The following is a 22054-nucleotide window of genomic DNA, read 5'->3' on the forward strand; positions in this document are numbered from 1 at the left end:
GGAACCAGTGTTCCGGGCCAGGAGTAACTTCCTGGGTCCTCTTGGTTCCCAGTTACTCCCTGTTTAGGGCAGGCCGTGCTGTCTGCTTACCTAGGACACTGCCTGAGTTCGAGTGCCTGGGATCCCTGCTTCCTCTGGGTTCTTGGATGTTGGGGGCAGAGCTGCCACCCAAGGTCTGCTCAGTCAGCATTCCACACTCTTATTCTTGTATTCAGGTAAATCTAGCTCTAACCCCTCATCAAAAAGCTTCTCTTTATAACAGACAGAAACCATTACAACCCCCTTCAAACAAAACAAAGCAAAACAAAACAAAACAACCAAATGAACAACCCAAAAAAACAAAACAAAAAACCCAAACCACACCAAAACAAAACAAAACACCTATTTGTGATCCAAATGCAGGAAACAGCAGATTCTGGGCTATAAAGTTCCAATGGGTATGTCTACAATACAACTCCTAGACATAAGGCTGGGAACACTGATGAAGAGGGGTTGGAAAGATTTTAAGCAAGATTAGCAGGATATCTGATGTGAGATTGTAATTCCTAGAAATATCAGAGCTGCCTCACCTATAATAGCTCAACAATATGGCTTCCTGAACAAGATCTAAATAAGGACATACTAAAGTGGAAGGGAGAAGTCTCATGGGGTGCTCCCATTAAACAAAGAACTACAAGCAAATGAGGAATTCTGAATGGGAAGAATTAGTTTTCCCCAGGAGTCTGTTCCCTAATTGGTTATCCAATATCAAGTAAGTAGTCATCCCTGAAATATTGTATGTATAAGAAATGCTAAACAGACTCAACATGCTGTATTTATCTATTTATGCAAAATGGGCCATGAATTTAAGAGACAGTGAGAGGGTGAGGAACATGGGGAGAATTGGAAGGAGAAAAAAGAAGTTTAGTGATGATGTAATTATATTTTAGTTTTAAGAAGAAAAAAAAACTGGGCTGGAGAGCTGGTTCAGGGGTTAAGTATGAGTACTGTTCTTTCAGAGGACCTGAGTTCAACTCCCAGCATCCATGTAGGTGGTTCACAACTGCCTATAATTCCAGCTCCAAGGGATCTGATGCCTTGTTCTCACCTCCACAAGGGACTTGTACTCTTGTGCATGCATGTGTACACGCGTGCGCGCGCACACACACACACTTAAAAATAAAAAACTAAAAAATAAAACAAACTTTAAAACGTGGGTTGTGAATTTTATAACTACTATAACACCATTAAGCATTTCTAAACATGTAAAAACGTGATAGCACAACTTTAAGAAACATTAAAAATAGACAAATTTTAAAAAAGAAAACATAAAAATGGCCAATAGATTTCTCTAAAAGTTATTGATCATCAGGGAAATCAAATCAAAGCCACAATGAGATATCATTTCACCCCAGGAATAGGTGTTATCAATAAACGATAAGACTGGTGTACATGTAGGAAATAGTAGAAGCTGTTACAGAACACAATTTAAGTAAGGAAGACATTATACAAAACAATGTAAATGTCTCCAAGGAATAAAGATAGGGCAAATGTAAGACCCAGAAGTTTAACTACTGGATATCCAGCAGGAAGAAGAGCCTGTGCTTACTGTGACACTACTAACAGCACCAGAGATCAAAGCAACCAAAGTGCCCAGCAAGTGATGAATGCTAAATAATGTATTTCAGTATACAGTTATTCAGCCAGGAAAGAAATGAAACAACAGATATCTTTTTTGGAACAGACAGAACTGGAGATCATTATTTTAAGTGAAATGACCCAAGCACCTAAGGACAGGCAATGCACTACCTGGCTTGTGGAATACAAAACACTGGATTGAGAAAGCTAGAGAAGAACATTGGTTGCCAAACATAGGCATGATCAAGATATTCCAGTGTGCTATCACATAGTAGGGTAATTGAAGGCAATACTTTCATGCTGTATATTTCAACAAGCTAGAAGAAGGGGTCTTGAATGTTTTCATCACACACATTTGAGATATGTTCACTGTGGTTTAAGCATTATTTAGTATCTATGTCTGTTAAAACACCACACATTACCACATTAATATGAATATATATTTGTACGTTGGCTAAAATAAATTTTGTTTATGAAGTATATTTCTTCTGAATCATTTGAATACAATGTTTATCTGGATTTTTTCATTGGACTTTAATAACATGAGGTAAATTTTTGTACAAATACAGTAAAAGTATGGTGTATTTGCATAATAAGATTGTTATCTGTAATATAAATTATGCAGATAAATGAAAGTGATAAATTAGACAGTGTATTTGGTGTGTTCGTTCAAGTTAAATACAAATAGATAAGTTCTACTGCTTCTAATAACCCTGTCGTCCACATGGTGCTGATCAATGCTCACTCGGCTTTTAGAATTACATTGATTAGTCAGTCATTTATAGTGACAGCCCTAGGCTAAAAGCAGGGCAAATGGGGACAGGAAAATGGCTTCTTAAGAAACCATGTTTTTTGCATGCTCTGAGATATCACACTCAATTCACTAATATCTACAACTATATACATGCCAATAATTAAAAAAAAAAAAAACTGTATTTGTTTCTTGGGTCTGAACAAAAGGGTATTATTTTTCTGCCAACTTTGCCCCAATAGTTAATTCAATATGTGTGTGTGTGTGTGTGTGTGTGTGTGTGTGTGTGCGCACGCGTGGTATCAGCCATCTTCTACTATTTCAAACTGGAAAATGTGTTTAGCCTGAAGAATTATAATGACTATAAGACTCTGATCATGCAAAAATTAAGACTAAAGTAGATGTTCACCAGTTCATCAAGAATAGTGAAGAACCTCGCATTTAAGTTAACTTCATGCTTTTTTTAGAGGATATAGCCCTGCATGATGAGATGGTTCAATGTGTTAAACAACAGCTCACAAAAAATAGATCTACAGATGATTCTTGTAACTTACGATACCTCAAATGGCAAAAGATGTGATTGAAAATCTTTTTCTAAAGATTTACTTTTATCATTTTAGCTTTTACGTATTTGTATGTCTATATGTATTTATGTCACATGTGTACTGGTGCTTGCAGAAGCCAGAAGAAGGTGTCAGATCCTTGGATCTGGAATCTCAGGTAGTTGTTAGTCACCCAGTGCAGGTTCTGGAAATCAAAGTCACTGGGAAACAGCAGGCACTCTCAACTGCTGAGCATTTGCATTAATTTTGTTTGATAAACACCATGATCAAAAGAAACTTGGGGAGAAAGTTTGTTTTAGTTCACACCTTCTGGTAACAGTCTGTCACCAAGCAGAAGTCAGGGCAGGAACTCAGGGCAGAAACTGAAGCAGAGACCATGGAGGAATGCTGCTTACTGGCTTGCTCTCTGACACATGCTTAGCCTGATTTCTTATATAACCCTGGCTCTCCTGCCACTCAGAGTGGACTGGCCCCTGCCAAGTCAGTCAAGATAGGTAATCTCTCACAGACTGTGTCCAAGGCCAATCTGATCTGGAAAATTACTCAGTTGACTTTTCTCTTTCAAAGTGACTCTAGGTTTGCATCAAGTTCACAATAAAATCTAACCAGGATGCTGTCTCTCCAACCCCTGAATGAAAATCCTAAGAGGTGGCATTTATTATTGATCATCCATCATGAATTCTTATGACACAGGTGATGAGAGATCTAACTGATCTGCACATGGAGGAAAAAGAGATGTGACATAGAACCAAAAGTGTCCCAGGGTCAATGAACAAGATCTGCCCACAGTGACCACTGGTTAAAACAAGCACAAAGCAACTTTCTCACTATCTCTTTCCCTTCACTCCAGGGTGAAGGCATGGCTGGTACTGAGGTTTCAAATCTATGGACTCTAAAACTTTGAAACCTAAGTTCTATTTCAACTTACCAAGCATGTGACAACATTTTATCTTGGCTCTAGGAGATAAATATGGCTGATTATTTCATTGTATCCAAGAGTTTGTCTTATGGAAATTCCTTTCCATATCTAACCAAATTCTTCCTATATTGTGATTGCCAAAACCATAGATATTTAGATTAGGTTTTATAGACTGCGCATACCAACTTCCTTCTAGTATTTATAAATGTGGCAATAGTAACCCATTTTTGTCACTGTATAGTTTATAGTGTGACATTAATAAGCAAAATCAAAATAGCGTCTAAGAAGCAGCTCTTTCCTCAGAAGTCACAGCCATCAGTCCAGCTTCTACATGGCATTTCCTGCAGCAGAGCTATTATTTGTCTGTCTGTTTAGTTCTTTGGTCATTCACAGAAATCAGTATCAACTTTGATTTCATTATTAAAAAATTTCTGAAACAGGAAACCATTAGTAGTTTTAAAATTTGATCTTTAATTTATATAAATTTTTATTTTCCAAGATTGTCAGAAATGGTCAACTCTATCAGCTTGTGGTATATTGGTTGATATAGGTATATATCCTTCCTTCTACTGTACTAAAATCAACTTGGTGATTTTTACCCACTGGTAGGAATTCAGCTCTTTATGAAAGAAACTACATTTCATAAACACCCTTCCAATGCTGATCTCAATGACATCAGAACAAAGCACTTCCTACTCAGTGCTGAATGAGTCCTTAAATGCCTTAAAATAGCTCCAAGAGGCTTGCTATTCTGATTACCCAATTCTTCAGTCACTTAGTATTCTATGAAAATATTTGAGCTGCAAAATAGATTGATTAAAGTGCAAGTCCAAGAGTTAAAATTAATAGTTTGTTCGTGTTTGTCATAGTTAGGTTCCTATTGCTGTGATAAAACACAATGACCAAAGGCAACTAGGGGAGGAAAGCACTTATTTCATCTTCAGCTGGTAGTCAGTCAGGGAACTCATGGCAGGAACTCACTACAAGAGCTCAGCAGCAGGAACTGAGCAAAAGCCATTGGAGGATTACTGGCTTGCTCCTAATGGTTTGCTCAGTCTGATTTCCTTTACTATCCAGGAACACCTGCACAGGGATGGCACTGCACACCGTGGGTAGGACCCTTCTACATCAATCATGAATCATGAAAACATCCTACAGACTTACCTATGAGCCAATCTTATGGAGGCATTGTCTAAATTAAAATGACCTCTTCAGAAATATATTTAAGTTTTGTCAAGTTGACACAAAGCTACCAGAACAATATTATTGTCAGTATGTTCTCCCATGTGAGGTTCTTAGGAAATTTGTTGTGAATCATATTTCAGTATTTGAAGTATATTAAATAAAGTAGATGTATTCACATAGATTTTTGTTAAATTTCATCAACTTATTTTTGCTTTTGCTTTTATTCTTATTTTTAAAATTGTTATACAACTTTATTCTACTTTTTTGCATTATTTACTTCTATGTGTATTGGTGTTTTTCTTACTTGTTCATCTATACACTTCATATGTACCTAGTGCCTACAGAGGCCAGAAGACCAGGAGAGAGCATCAGATCTCCTGGAACTATAGTTACAGATGTTTGTGATTGGCCATGTGGGCAGTGAGAATCAAAGAGTCCTGGTTGCTTTTCCAGAGGGCTGGGGTGTAATTCCTACCACCCATACAGTCTGATAACTGTTTGTAACTCTAGTTCCAGGAGCTCCAATGGACATTTCCGCCTCCAAAAACACTGCATGCACATGGTGCACAGACATCTATGCAGACAAAACACCACTAAAAAACTCATATGGAAGATGCATAAATCACAATGTGATCTATCTCAAAGGAAGTTATAGGGATTCAATAAGCTCTCTATTTTTATAAGAAAATGAATTAAATAAGTGATAGACATCATATGATGAGGTTTTGAGAAAACATCTAACTGCAGGTAGCAATTTAATGGCTAAAAGAGAAATATGTATATATATTTTGAAATTATTTAAGATCATCAAAAGAAACTTGGCTCAAATTTTAAAATACACCATTCTTTTTTTTTCTTTTAGTAAATGATATACAGTAAGACTTTCAGAGAAGTAGAAACTGTGACTATAAAATAATGGAATATCAGCCGGGCAGTGGTGGCGCACGCCTTTAATCCCAGCACTTGGGAGGCAGAGACAGGCGGATTTCTGAGTTCCAGGCCAGCCTGGTCTACCAAGTGAGTTCCAGGACAGCCAAGGCTATATAGAGAAACCCTGTCTCGAAAAAACAAAACAAAACAAAACAACAAACAAAAAAAAAAGGAATATCTAAACAAAATAGTACAAATTATCATCGTAGTTTTAGTATAGTCTTGGCTCCTAGATAGTGTGAATTTCACTCTAGTCCATAACTGTTTACTTCTAATTAGGGCACAGAAACCATAGATGGTTTTTACAGAATTCTGTTAGATCCACAAGTGTCTGGAAAAATAGCAGAGTTCTGATTTTTACATGTAGATGAAAATATTCATATGCATTAATATATAATTAAAATGTATTGCTTTTCAGTAGAAGAGTGAAAAAATTATTTTTGACCCTGGAATGTATAAGAAACCTTACCAACTACTAAAATTACATAAAGCTTGAAAATGTGAAGCTTTTATGATAAGCAGTTTGGGAGAATCATAAAAAGTCACTTCTCAGGGCTTGTGAATGAATACATCCAGGCAGGCAAACACTATACAGTCCTGTATCAGCAAGACTTTATTTTATGGAAATCATCACAGTAGTTCAGAATAGAAGAAAACAATGTAATTTATCAGGCTGTAAATACTTATACTAATAGGGCTCTTATTCAGGAACCCCTTATTTTCTACTCAAGATGACGCTTGTCATCAGCCTCTTGAATGCTTTCTTTACCTCTTTATTCCTGAGTGTGTAGATGAGGGGGTTCAGCATGGGTGTGATGATGACATAAAAGAGAGACACCATTTTCCCCCGGTCCTTGGAAGTAGGGGATGGTGGCTGCAGATACATGTAGATGGCAGTGCCATAAAAAAGTACCACCACAATGAGGTGGGAGCCACATGTCCCAAATGCCTTTCGCCGACCTTCAGCTGATCTTATTCTCAACACTGCTTGGACAATAAAGCCATATGATATGAGGATGAGAGTCACAGGTATTAGAAGGAAAATAAGACTCATAAAAAATTGTTCACTTTCAATTGCTGTTGTATCCACACAGGACAACCTGAGAAGGGCAGGGATCTCACAGAAGAAATGGTCCACTTTCTTGTGACCACACAGTGGTATCTGAAGGGTCCATGTGGACTGTAACACAGAATTGCTGAAGCCACTGATCCAGCATGTAGCTGCCAAGTGGAGGCAACGCCTTTGGTGCATGAGCACTGAGTAGAGGAGAGGCCTACAGATGGCTACAAACCGGTCAATGGACATGACAACCAAAAGAAAGCATTCAGTGCAACCCAAGGCCAGGAAAATGAAAAGCTGGGCCACACAGCTACCATAACTGATCACCTTCCGGGTGCTGCAGATGTTGACGAGCATCTGTGGGACTATGCTTGTGGTGTAGCACAGGTCCAGCAGAGACAGGTTAGTGAGGAAAAAGTACATGGGGGTGTGGAGTTTGGAATCCAGGCGGGACACAAGAATTATCATCATATTTCCAAAGATGGTCAGAATATAGGACACTAGAAACACCACAAAGAGTGGCAACTCCAGCCATGGCCGATCTGAAAACCCTAAGAGAATGAACTCCCATGAGATGCTCTCATTGGCCACTCTTATGTTAAACAGTACAGCCTCTGGCTTGCTGTTGTACAAAGGATTATAAGTTGGTGGGCATGCTTATTGGATGTGTCAATTAGTTATTAGGTGATGACACTGGAGAGTTTTGTGCATTCACATAGTGATCCTGTTAGGGTGAAAATGTATTGACAGATGTTTAAGTGTCTGTCAAACCTTTCAGAGGTGTTTTTCTATTCCTACAGTTTTACCAAAGTGATTTCAAGGTTACAAAACTTCATCAGTTCCTACTGTCACAGAACTTCTCCTTTGGTGTTTGGTATTTTATGCACAGGGTGTCCTCTGGTCTTTTTACCAGGTATCTGCTTTCAGGGAGACACAGTTATTGCTCCTGTTATTTGAATCCAGTTTAATTTCTCCCCAGAATCAGTGAGAGTCTCTGTTCACTGGCATTCGTGAATGTTATTTAAGTCTCATTTCTCCACTATCCCTGCCCTTCCCTCATATAAATCCAGATATTATAGCATCTATGGTAAGCTTTCAGACACCATGTGAGAGACTTCTCCTATGACTCTCATGGTGGAGAATCTACACAGCACTGTTTGCTCATGTGCCATCTGAGGCTGGAGGTCTGGCTCAGGCACTCCCAGTCCTCTTCTGTAACTAGTTACATTGCTCTGAGGATGCTTCTTGTCCTCTGAGCTTCAGGTTCCTCATTTACACAACAAAGATACAAATCACTTTTCTGGACTTAGAGAATCACAAGTGCACCCTGCTGAGCCTGACTCTGGGTAGGAACAGAGGAGTGGGAATCAGGCAGCCAGAGTGAGGGAAGGACTGAGGAGCTCAGGAGACTCACTTGGAGCTTTTACAGTGCTCACTTTCCTAGGGGTCAGGAGCACAGGTGGTTGTGTGACAATCCCAGCAGTCAGCTTCTATCCCAGAGTCAAAGAAGCCCATCCTAAGTATGGCTGTTACCTTTGTGTAAACGTTTTGGCATTGCCTTGTCCCCTTGAGCACTGAAGTTCCACAGCTGTGACAGAGTGCAGGATGCTCTGTGTAGAGGTGAGCCAGAATCTTAAATACCTTTGACGTGGTACTATAGCAAGGCCAGCATCTAAAAGGTATAGATTCCAAAGAATCTTCCACAAGCACCTAAGGCTTAATATGTAGTTCTTCAATATAAGAAGATATTTTTTCCAATTTTGTTCAGATTCATTAAAATATTAGCAATGGGTATGGCATTTTTCCATCCTCCCATCTGTTAAGCATTCTTTAAAAGTAAGATATGGAATAATATTTCAATGTACTTGTGTGTGTGTGTGTGTGTGTGTGTGTGTGTGTGTGTGTGTATACACATGCTGGTGTGTGCTAGTTTACACACATGCATGCTACATCATCTATATGAAAGTCAAAGGTCACCATCTGACCATGTTGTCTTTTACCTTGCTTGAGACAGAATTTCTATTTTGTTGTTCTTTTATATGACAGGCTAGCTGGCCCTCAAGACTTAGGTGATTCACCTGTCTGTCTCTTATCTTGCTAGAAGCACTGGGATTCCAAAGAGCATCAAGTGCTTAACTTAACAAGGTTTCTGTGGTTTTGAACTCAGGTCCTCAAATTTGTGTAATAAGGAACTAATTTGCTGAGCCATTTTTCTCAGTACCTTGTTTTCTTTTCATTTTTATTATTTTTTGAGATATGGTCTCATGTATTCTAGGCAGGCTTCAAAGTCACACTTCCTTTCTTGTGATACCTCATTGATTTATGCATTCTGAAATCACCTCATTCATATGAGGGTGTCTTTCAAATATAATTTTTCTCTTAAGTATGTAGATATATAGGAGATCTCCCTCCCATACAGACTGCTAATAAAGTAAGGTTTTACATAAAATTTACTCTTCAAAAAAATGAGCCCTGAGGGCAGAGTCTTGAGTTCAAATGCCCCTTTAGCTTAGGTTGATTTTCTGAGAGCCCAGATCTGCATGAACCACAAACAGAAGGAACCACTGACCCACTGTAAAGCCCACAGTTCCACGGAGATCCCAGACCTCCTCTAATGCTCAAATTCTAATAAGAACTTATTTAGTAATTTCTTGTATATTCTACTTACCTCTAACTTAAGCATGAGAGAAAAATCCATTTTGACTCCCAAAACGTCTGACATTCAAAGAGAACTAAATTAAAATGTCCAAACAAAAGGCCGTTTCCATGTGCTACTGAGTCATATACTTGCCAAGGTGAGATGAACTAATGTTCTTTAGTTCTGTTTGCTAGAAGTCCCAAGGTCTCCAAAATGAACTGGATGGGGAGAAGGACACATTGCTCTTGCTCAGGAAATGCGTTGCTGCAGTCATGTCCGCTACACTGAAGTGAGCTAATCACTGTTTTATAAAGCTATAATTTTGGTTGGTTTTATAAGAATGGGGGAAAATATATTTTGAGCCAATACTGGGTTTGGCCTCTTTAAAAATATCAACACTGTTTCTTCCTTTATACCATCCATTAGAGGCGCGGCTAGCCAACCTCCTGACCCAGGGGAAGATGTGGGAGGAGATGTACAAAGAGAGGCCACTTTTCTAGGGTTGTTAAGTTCAGGATCAACCTTTCTCTGGGGGAACAAATCCTTAGCTTTCTAAGACTACAACAGCAATGATGGGGGTGGGAGAGATTAACCAAACAACAACTAAAAATGAATTTTGTGCTCACAGCGATTTATTTACACTTGTAAATTATTATTCAAGGAGTTCTCTAAAGTCATTAGATTACTTTTTTGTCTCCTTTTTCTTTTCATTTGTTTCTAGAGACAAAATCTGGATACATAGTTCAGGTTGTCCTAAAGCTCAAGATCCTCCTGCCTCAGTCTTCCAAGTGATGAAATTACAAATGTGTGTGACCACATGGATTTACAGGTGTATATCACAACATGTGGCCAATAGTCAGTCTATTAGAAATATGAGAATTTATTTCATGTTCTCTAAGATGCCATCTGGAGTCATGCTGTCATACTTTTGATTTCCATATCAGAAAAGAGACAGCTTTTAACTTACCTTTAAAATTGTTTATTAACATTGTCTATGATATACCTCATATAAGAAAAACCTTTGAAACTTATATACCTAAATACAATATATCCAGAATATCTTTTCTTACATGAGTTTATTATCTCTAGATAAATTTACTTTTAACAGAGGGTTGAACACACCCCCTTAAATTTAAAATGTATATGTTCAGCCAGAATATGATGCATTTGTATTTTTATTTTTATAATGTTCAGGTTCATTTCAATTTATTTTTTAGATAGATAACTTTTAGAAGACATGTTTATGATTGTTAAAAAAATACCCAACAGCTCTATACTTTTAACACATTTGGAGAAAACACTCAATATATTTACACATTTAAAAGTTTCAGACTGATATAGAGTAGCCAGTTTTGCAGGTCCAAATATTAAGTATGAGAAAACTAATGTAATTATCATGGAAATATATATTGAAAAGTTATAAAACTCTGTATTCTTATCAGTTTTAAAAAGGAGAAATGAGTTTTGTAGGCTCTTTCTGAAGACATATAAGAAAATATTTCCTTTGATGTATTTTTCTCATTGTTATTTGTCCTTTGAGACTTTCATACAATGTAGTTTGATCATATTTACCCTTTCCCCAACTCTGCTCAGATCTGTCTCCCTCTGTATTCCACTCAACTGTGTCCTCACATTTTATTTAAACCTAGCAAGTCCAATGTGTGCTTCCCATATACTCTAGGATGTGTGGCCTTCACTGGAAAATGGACACCTCACAAGGGGCTGCACCCATCCAGAAAACTGACTTTCCCTCTTCAGAAGCTGGCAGTTGCCAAGCTTTAGGTAGAGATGGGACTGGGTTCTCACCTCCCTCCCTGTGTTGGAATCTTATCTTGCTTGAGTTTAGGCATGCTGTCACAACTGTCGTGAGTTCATTTGCAGAACTCTCCTGATCTGTGCACAAAACAACATTTCTGCTGGTTCTTACAACATTTCAACCCCCTGTTCATCAGTGATTCCTGAGCCTTGAGCTCAGGATGAGGTGTGAGGGCTGAGTGCCCTATATGGGATTCAACTTGTGGAGCAGACCTGAAATCCAGTCAGAATGTGGTTGAGTCCTCCCATGATGTTTATGCTACTATTGCACATGTATGGGTTTATTGTCTGGCTGTTCATCATTGTATCTCTCAGGGTTCACAGTTGGGTAGGATTAGTGATTACTGTTCTCTTCTTGTAGTGTACATAGGGACTTCTAGAACTATGACAGAGAGCCTATAGAGATGAATAGTCTAGGTAAATACCTGCTTACTTTCTCAGTGTTCTATGTGTGGTGTCTTCAGAAATTTCTCTTGAGTGATGGAGTCTCTTGCTATATAGAAGCTTTCAGTTTAATGAGGTCTCATTTATTAATTTTTGGTCTTAACACCTATGTTATCAAGGTCCTGTTCAGAAAGTCCTTTCCTGATTGGTAAAGTTCAAGCTTATTCCCTGCTATCTGCTCTATTAGATTCATGGTAGCAGGTCTTAAGTTGAGATAAAGATCTAGTTTCATTCTTCTACATGTAGCTATCCAGTTAGATCCACATCATTGTTGAAGCTATTTTTTTCTCCAAAGTGTATTGTCAGCTTCTTTGTCAAAAATCATGTGACTATAGAACTGTGGGCTTATGTGTGAGTCCTTGATTTTATTCTACTGATTAACATGCATGTTTTTATCCTAGTACCATGCTTTTCTTATTACCATAATTCTGTAGTAAAACTTGAAATCTGGGATGACATTCCTCCAATCGCTTTTCTTGTTCAGGATTGTTTTCAGAGTCTTTTGTATTATCATAAAAACTTAAGAAATTTTTCAATTTCTGTGAAATATCGCATTGGTATTCTGATGGCAATTACATTGAAACTGTGTTTGGTAGGATCGCCATTTTTCCACTGTTAGTCCTCTAAATCTGTGAGCAAGGAAGGTTTTTCCCTTTTAGTATCTTCCTCGATTTCCTTTGTCAGTGTCTTAAACTTTTCATTGTACAAGTCTCTCATGTTTTCAGTTATACTTATTTCAAATGTTTTGGTTTATTTTTATGTTATTGTGAATGGAATTGTTTTCTAAGCATGCTTGCCATATTTGATTAATAACTGAAGGAAGCCAAAGGGCTGCTATGCCCTGGCTGAGACTTTCTGTGTGCTGCTGTCTACTCAGTAACATTCTGTGGTTCCTCTAAGATCAAAACATCCTGACTAAGGCATGGTGCCCCAGGAAGGGAATTTACACTTGACTTCCAATTGCCCCCCCATTTGAATTCCTATTTTTTCTTGAGTTTGTGTTTTTCCTTCCCTGGCTTGGTGTATATATATTGAACCTGCCCAGTAAAAGCTTTGGCATCTCTTAAAAAGAATGACCCAAGTATGAGTCTTTCTTTAATCCTCCAGGCCTACTCCAGAGCTCTGTACCATGGCAGCCCTGGAGGTGTCAAATAACTACTGATTTGTATGTTAATTCTGTATCCTACTACATTGCTGTAGATTTGTGGTGAAGACTTTAATGTATAGTATCATATCATGTGAAAATAAGGATGTTTTGAGAGATTTTTCTATAGAGAATTGAGTAGAGAGAATTTCTTGTGCACTATGTAGAAGCATCCATCACCTGTCAGTAAAATGCAGATAGCCTATCAGCAAAAGGCAGGAAGTAATAGGTGGGAGTTCCAGTAGAGAAATTAGAATTCTGGGAGAGAGTCAGAGGCTGGAGAATTTACCCTAGACTCTGAGGAAGACAGACACATGAAACTGAGGAGAGATAACTAGCCTTATGGCAGACCAGTTTAACCAGGATAATTGAAAGCTTATGGCCTAGGCGTCTATCATAAATAATTAAGTCTCCAAGTGATTATTTTGGGGACAGGGTGCAGATGGAAAACCCCTACAAGTTGAGTCTTACACAGATTCTTTTTGAAGAGCATTATTGCATCTCAGCTTAGATATGGAAGGAGGAAAAAATACCTAGAGAGGTCAATGATCTTAAGAGTTTCCTATCTGAGAAGATGAGTCCTTCTGAGAAATAAAAATGAAATTCTCTTAGGGAAGAAACACAATAAAAGTTGATCAAAGTTATCCAGAGAAGAAAACTCAACATACTCTTTTTTTCCCCCGAATTCCCCTGCTCTTTCTTTTTGTTCACACTGGCCCATCCTCACCCATAACTCATTACAAATACATTCAAGTTTATAACTTATGAAAGTATCATAGTTGTACAACTCTCTTTTGTATGAGATGATGAAGCAGAACCCAAAGATCCTCAGCATCTCATGTTACAATATGACATAATACAACGTAAGTTTGATGTCAACCACTATCTCAGAAGAATAAACAAATCATATTCCAGTCACCATTGCCACAAATTCAATATCATTGAAACACATTACCTTTTCTGCATCTCAGTCTGTGTTAATGGAGGTTTGGTAGATGGGAAGAAGATACTTCCCATACTACTTTAGTAATGTATTCAGAGCATTCACATCAAGCATCCATTAATTATTGAACTTCATTTTCCCAAACTGCTTTGCATTATTTTAGCCTCTCTGTAGTTTGTGAAGACAGCACTGTTTAAAGTAGCACATATCTCTTGCATCATTTCCCCTTTATATTTATATTCACTAAGCTGCTGAATCTGCAGTGACTTTTAAAGCTCTGACTTCTCCTTCTTTTCTGCTTTGTTGGAGCCTACCACCCAGCCTATTGGTATAAAGGCATCTTTAATAAGGAAATTAGTTTTCTTTAGTAAACTTTTGAGACCAAGTCTCACTCTGTGGTCCATGCTTTCCTGGAACTCATGCCAATCCTGCCTCTGAATCTTAAGCACTGAAATAATCACAGATGTGCACACCAATTCTTGTGTCTTGCTACTTTTACTTTACTCCAAAGGAGCCTTTCTAAAACATTAGTTTTATCAGCTCATGTATAAAGTCCTGACATGGAAGCCCTTTGCTTACAGAAGCAAGCATATATTCCTTAATACTGAGCTTGGATCAGAACATGTTTACATTTATAGCTCTAACTTAAGAGTTTCTTTTTATTTTATGCTAAAATTATGAAAATATTGAACATGTTTCAGAAACAATGAAAATAGAATTGATTTTAATAAAATAACTTATAATAAAGGTGAAAAGAATAGCATTTATGCAAAAAATAGCTTTTATTCCAGCCAGAAACAACCACTGTGGGCTTAAATTTTTAAAGTCTCATTGAAAATTACTCAAGGGAAAATTCTTTGAAGAATGACTATGAATTACTTAAGGTCAGAAATGTTGGATGCCACCATTGTCTCTGACACACAATGTATGTTTTTGCAAGTATGCAGTTTATATTCAGATTCCTATAATCACAAAATATCTAAATGACTCATGTTAGCTATTTTCAACTAATAATCTGTAGGATGATGTTGTGAGATTGAAAGATGCTAAAAAGAAGCACTGTTTCTAAAATATTTGATAAAATGTTCATACCCTTAATATCACAACAGGAAGATAATGGAAAAGAAGGAAAATGGAAAGGAAGATCAAAATTAGGAAGATGGACAGGATAAAATGATGGAAAAGATAAAGTTGTGGCTGGAGAAGGAAACAGAAGGATGAAAGCAACATGGAGTCTCGAAAAGAAGCTAAAAATAAAGATTTCAGGATGAAGAAAAAGAGGAGTGTAGAGTATAGTTTAAAACTACACTATTTGATGTCACAATTTAGTAATAAAGTTCATTTTTTACTATTGTTATCTCTTTGCAACAGGCAGAGACCATTAGAAAAGCCAAAACCAATGAGAATGCAGAAGTATGGAGCCCAGTCCCAGTGGATACATCTACAAAACATTCCTAAATCTAAGGTTTAGTGATTATTTTGGAACACAGGAAAGACAGATTATAGGAGCTACAGGGACAGGTTGTTTGATGTGAGTGTGTCTCCTAGTAATATCATAAGCTACAGGCATAAAGTTTCACCAACACCATGATATATAAGACATTAGCTGAATAACGACAGTAACAAAACACAAGCTAATGTGGACAGGGAAAAGCCCAAGAGGCCTCAGTCCTATACAAAGATTTACGAGCAACTAAGGAATAGTGAGAGCAGGAGAAATCATCTCCCCAGGGAAGAGAGCTCAGCAGGTTATCTAGTACCACATGGTCATGCATTTAGAAATATAAGTGTATATGTGTGTACGTCTATTACAACAATTAATGAAAAAAGAGGGCATGAAGTTGAAAGAAGAAAGACCACAACTCAACAAGCAACCCTAAAAATGAAAAATATTATGAACATGTAAAATTTGCATAAGAAACTGTGATGGTTAATCTTCATTGCCAGTTTCATGGAACTTAAGATTATCATAGAAATACATCTTGGGAGGTTTCTATAAAAATGTTTCCTGTAATACAGCCAGGAAGAACCACTGTAAGTGTGAGCAATACTATTCCATGGGCTGAGGTCAACTGCACTGAAAGCAGAAAGTGAACAGAACATCAGCGCCTGTCTCTCTGCTCTACCCTCCTCAGCACCCTCTGTGGATAAAGTGTGTCTTCAAACAATGACTCAAAGGAAATCCTCTCTTCCCTGCATTACTCTAGTCAGGTATCTGGTCACTGCAGCAAGAAAAGTAGCTAGTACAGAGACAAATACAGGGATTACAGACAGGGATTAGAGAATTTTGGCTACTATGCATTCAATAGAGGATGGATATTAAGAATGCAGAAAGAACTCAAAAAGCAAACGAACAAAAAACAAAAAAATAAATGATTGATTACAAATGGCCTATATATCTAAAGAGCGTTTTCTAAAGGAGAAATAAAAATGGTCAAGATATACTTTTTAAATATTCAACATCCTTAGCCATCAGGGAACTGTAAATTAAAACTGCTTTTGTATTTCATCATTCCCTAGTTAAGAACAAGGAAACAGCCAACAGAAATGGGGACTGCAGAAAGGCAAGCTAGTGGATTCACAATAGAATCAGTGTGGAGAATCCTCAAAGAGGATTCTCAAAGAGCTAAAAGTAGATCTAGCATGAATACCAGTCACTCTTTGGCATACACCCAAAAAACTCAGTTTCTTACCCCACAGACACTAGCTCAGCCATGCTCTTGGCTGCTCTAGTAGTAATACCTAGGAGGTGGAGACAATCCAAATGTTCCTTATATGGTGACCAGGCATATGAAAATGTGGCAGTTTGAATTGCCACACTATGAATGTCCATTTAACTTTACAGAAAAATAAAATTTTCAGGCAAATAGATGAAACTGAAAGGACTACTTTGAGCTCCTTAAATTTGGTTTTGTTTTGTCAAATTAACACAAACTAGAGTCATCTGGAAGAGGTAACTTCAATTGGGAAAACTGTCCCATCAGACTGTCCTGTAGGCAAATCTATTGGACATTTTCTTTATTAGTGACTGATGTGAGAGGGCCCAGACAACAGTAGACATTGCTACCCCTAGTCAGGTGGTTCTTCCTGCTTTCTAAATAATAACTTTTTGAAAAAGCATCAAGCTGTGAAAAACAAGCCAGTAAGCAGCATTCCTCAAATGTCTCTGCTTCAGCTCATACTTCTAGGTCTTGAGATCATGCCCTGGATTCCCTTGATAATGGACTCTAATCTACCTGGCAAGATATACTAACCCATCTCCTCCCCATGTTGCTTTTGGTCATAGTGTTTATCACAGCAACAGAAAACAAACTAGGACATTTCCTAAGTGAGGTAACTAGACCCAGATAGACAAATGCTGTATATTTGCTCTTATTTGTGAATTCTAGCTCCAAATCTTTAGATTTGAGCACATAATCTGATATAACCACAGAAGCTAGAAAAGTAAAACAGGATCGTGTTGGAGAGGGAAAAACAGGAGCTCTAGAGAAGCAGAGAGTGGGACAGGAGTGCTGTGAAAGGGGAATGTGGGGGAATGGGAGGAGAGCACTCTAACTGGGAGCAGGGAGGAAGGGTATATAATACAGGGAAGGGGGTGTGGATAAATAACACTAAGGATGTTTGAAAAGCCATAGGGAAACCTTGTATAAACTTACTTAAGAATACATATATGTGTACATATATTTGAATGGAATTATGCTAAATGCTGTGATAATGCTCCACCCAAGATGGATGGACAATCTAACAAAAATCCTCGTGCTAGGCATTGGAAACCTCCCTTAGAGTCATTGGTCTTGGAAGTTCACACAATCTGGAAAACCAAAGAAACTATTGCATTTGCTTTGGTCATCTCCCAGAACTTGAAAGACAACACACACTTTGGACACAGGATTTGGAGGGATTGACCTAGAACTGACTGTGAAACCTGCTCCCAGAGAACTGACTCCCACAGTATGAGAAGATGCTATGGAAGCTCCCAAGAGAGAAAAGCAAGCAGTAGTTCTACCCTGTTGAAAACCCAAAGACCACAACCATTGGCCCAGCATTGTGTCCCCAACAGTGCAGCAGTGGCACTTTTATCTTGGAGTTCAGCCAACTACTGTCTAATTGAACCTAAGGCCCAATCAGTAGGAGGTAACTCATGCCTGGTACTGTAAACCTAGTCAACCACCAGTGCTGGAAGCTTATAGATCCTGCAGTAGACCCTACTTCTACTGCTTTCCTAAGCAGTACAATTTCTAAGTGCACCCAAAATGCTTATCCTTATGCCCATAGGGAAGCATAGCTCTCATCTCTCATCAAAGGATCTGCTTTCTGCAGTAGACTGGGACACCTACAGAGGTACAAAACTGTTCAAATTGCAGATAACTGACTGGGGTGGGGTTTCCAACTACAATGGACATATCTACAATGCAACTCCACACCTAAGGCTTAGAGAACATCATAAAAGCAGAGGTGGAATGGTAGTAAGAGTCAGAAGACCTGGATGCCTACTTTGAGATAAGGCATGGTTTACACCTGCCAGGGAAACTGCACTCATGAAATCTCAACAATAGGTGTGATGACTTGTTGTCATTTCAACTTCTTACAAATTAGAATCACCTGAATAGGAATTTCACCTGAAGAATTCTCCTGATTGCCATGACTGGGGAGGGAAATCCACCCCAGATGTGTATGGCATGCTCAGGTAGCAGCCCAGAAAAAAAAGCAGGGTTAGCAGCAAGACTATTTTTCCTTGTTCAGCTGGCTTTCCCTCTTGCTGCAGAGTGGAGTCACTCTGTTGCTGCTGCTGTTTTCTTTGCTGAGATAAGACACAGTGCTTCCAGATTTCTTCACTGGCTAAAGGTCAGTGTTGTCAAGCAACCTTCCAGATTTTTGGTGCCAGATTTGCATTGCTGAGGTACCCTAGTCTCAAGGACAAGGAAAATGCTGGCCTCTCAGCCTCTCAATTGTGAGACAACTGTTCTTACTATTTTGATGTAAGATGATTTAATAAATTCTTTACACACATGTGGGAAGCCATGGCAAGGCCTTATTCTTGGCAAACACTCACCCTTGGCTCTCCTATCTAGTATTCTTTCTGCTTACCTTCCATGATTCACTTGTCAGTTCTCAGAACTTCAAACAAGGCTTCATAGCAACCCACCTTAGTAACCCTTCCTCCTGATCTCTAGATTTAGACAATATCCTGCTAGATAGATGTTTTTAGAACACCTGGTAAGGGAAAGGCTTTGTAAGAATAACTTAGACCCCACAGCTACAGCAAGCTTCCTCCACCTGCAAAGCCCTCTTTCCTTTCCTATCCCTCTACATATCCTGTTTTTAGAGTATATAACTGGTGTGAGCAATAAAAATTTTGCCAGCTTGATCAGACTTCTTGACTTGCTGAGCCTCCTTATTTTCTCTCGAATCTCAGTCCTCTCCACAGGGTCTAAGGGTCCCACTTGATTGTCCAGCTGGCCTGGAAACACACACACACAGAGAGAGAGAGAGAGAGAGAGAGAGAGAGAGAGAGAGAGAGAGAGAGAGAGAGAGAGAGAGAGAGAGAATCTTATTGGATCTGTCCTTCTAAAGAACAATCACCAGTACCATATACTTTCCTAAGTAGGACTTCTGTCTTAGTTAGGATTTAATTTGAAGTGAACAGACACCATGTCCAAGACAACTCTTTTAAAGGATAATATTCACTTGGGGCTGGCTTATAGATTCTGTGGTTCAGTCCATTATCATCATAGCAGGAAACATGGCAGCATACAGGCAGGTATGATGATAAAGAAGCTGAAAGTACTACATCTTCATCAAAAGAAAGGCAGGAGCAGACAGGAAAAGACTGGCCTCTAGGCAGCTAGGCCAAGGGCCTTGAAGCCCACTCCCAGTTTTTTTTCGGGAACAAGGTCACACCTCCTACTAGTGCCACTCCCTGGGCCAAGCATTTATAAACCACCACAAGTACATAATTACAACACCAGTCAACATGCCAAAGGGGGTGGGGAGGTAGGTGGATGGGATGGGTGGAGATGGGGGTATAGGTGATGCAATTTCACAAAACCTTACCCCTACAAGAAGGAGAACTCCTGTCTGTTCTAGACCAGCCTAGGCTACATTGTAATATTATGTTTTAAAACAAAATAAAACAAATATATACCACTCTACCTCCTAAACCCCATACCACACCAAAAAAAAAAAAAAAAAAAAAAAAAAAAAAAAAAACCCACAAAACCCAGCCATAGAATATGAGAACAGGCTTACAGACTATGTATCTCACTCTAAATTGTACCTGAATGTATAATGACATCTTAAAACACAGTCTGGAGACATATATCAGTCTGGCATGTGGAAAACTCTGGATTCTGTTCCTAGCAATACAAAAGAAAAATGAAAAACAGGTGAAAATACTACGCAAACAATTAACTATTAACAGATTTAAATATGTAGAATTGGGGAATCGTGATTCTGACTTTTAATTGTAGCATTTGTGAGGTGAAGGAAGGAGGAGTAGCCAAGGACTTGCAGCTAGTTTGTACTACACAGCTAGACCCTGTCTCAAGAGAAGAACAGTGTTTGTTTACCTAATACCCATAACCTAAAGTAATGTGTCTTAATTTTTACTTTGGAAAAAAGAACACTTACTCTCACACAAAACTTTACACGGCTTTATAGTAGTTTCACATGTAGTACTCAAATATAGAAATAACTTCAATGTCCTCGAGTAATTGAGAGATTAAAAAGAAACCTCTGCTGCCTCCATTGCATGAAATACAACCTGGTCATTTAAAATATCCAACAGTAGATAAATGCAGCTACAGGAAGGCTGCTGAGGGAATGAAGAAGAGGAGGAAAATTGACCTTAAGGTTAAAGACCACATGATTCCATATGAAACCATTCTCAAAATGACACAATAAGTGGTGGCCAGGAGTCAGGGACAGGGCAGTGAGAGGAAAGAGCTGTGCTTGGAGCTACAAGGGTGGAGCCTGGGAATAGCATGGTGATAGTGTGATTGTGGTTCTGGGTTGCAGTGGTGGGAACACACATTTACTGGTGGAAAGATGAATTTGCATAACACTCAGACACATGCTTGTGAACCTAGGGATAAGTGCTAAGGTTGTGCATGTCTTAGTTAGGGTTACTACTGCTGTGATAAAACACCATGCCCAAAAGGAATTTGGAGAGGAAAGGGCTTTTTTGGCTTACACTTCCATATCACTGTTCATCACTGAAGGAAGTCAGACAGGAATTCAAACAAGGCAGGAATCTGGATGCAGGAGCTGATAGAGAGGCCATGGATAGACACTGCTTACTGGATTGCTCCTCATGGCTTGTTCCACCTGCTTTCTTATAGAAGACAGGACCACCCACCCAGGAGTGTTCCCACCCAAAATGGGCTGGGTCCTTCTCCATCAGTCATTAACTAAGAAAATGCTCTACAGACTCTCCCACATCCCTGTCTTCTTGAGACATTTTCTCAATTAAGGTTCCTTTCAGATTTCTCTAGTTTGTGTCAAGTTGGCATAGAAGTATCCAGCCCAGTACAGATACTCATTTCCTGGCTTTGATATTATACTGTAGTTATACAAGACATGTCATTGGATGAGGAGTACACAGGATCTCTCTGTATTATCATGTTTAAGACTCCATATAAATGTATCCTAGAAAAATAAGATAAAATAATATATCTTTAAAAGACTGTAAGTGGAGGTTGGAGAGATGACTAAGTGGCTAAGGGTACAAGTATTCTAATACTTGCAGAGGACTTGAACTCAGTTCTTAGACTCAACTTGGGACAGTTTATAAATGTGTCTAATTCCAGTTGCAAAGAATCAGATACCTTCTTCTGGTCTCTGAAGACACTTGCATGCATGTGCTCTCTCTCTCTCTCTCTCTCTCTCTCTCTCTCTCTCTCTCTCACACACACACACACACACACAAAAAAAAAACCACACATACACATATACACAGACACAACTTAAAACAAAAATAAGTTTCTGTTTAAGAGAGCGATCAAGAGGCTGCAGAATAGCTTCCTCAGTAAAGTGCTTGCTGTACA

The 22054-nt window shown here is 38.6% G+C and overlaps 1 protein-coding gene across 1 annotated transcript; it reads right to left on the bottom strand.

Annotated features, from left to right (window-relative positions):
- Positions 1-6555: 6555 nt before the first annotated feature.
- Positions 6556-10652, bottom strand: LOC117713387 (olfactory receptor 2B6-like). The gene is made up of 2 exons (XM_076938801.1): positions 10631-10652; positions 6556-7681 (listed from the first exon to the last, which is right to left on the bottom strand). The coding sequence occupies exons 1-2, from the start codon at positions 10650-10652 to the stop codon at positions 6681-6683; spliced, it is 1023 nt and encodes a 340-aa protein (XP_076794916.1). The 3' UTR covers positions 6556-6680.
- Positions 10653-22054: the final 11402 nt, after the last annotated feature.

The sequence above is a fragment of the Arvicanthis niloticus genome, chromosome 8 (assembly GCF_011762505.2).
Source record: "Arvicanthis niloticus isolate mArvNil1 chromosome 8, mArvNil1.pat.X, whole genome shotgun sequence".
Classification (NCBI taxonomy): domain Eukaryota; kingdom Metazoa; phylum Chordata; class Mammalia; order Rodentia; family Muridae; genus Arvicanthis; species Arvicanthis niloticus.

Excerpts from the sequence above, each read along its gene's own strand:
- LOC117713387 (XM_076938801.1), bottom strand. The coding sequence starts at position 10,652 with ATGTTAATAAACAATTTTAAAG. Across the intron at positions 7,682-10,630 it reads GTTAATAAACAATTTTAAAG|CATGCCCACCAACTTATAAT; the intron begins GTAAGTTAAAAG and ends ACATCCAATAAG.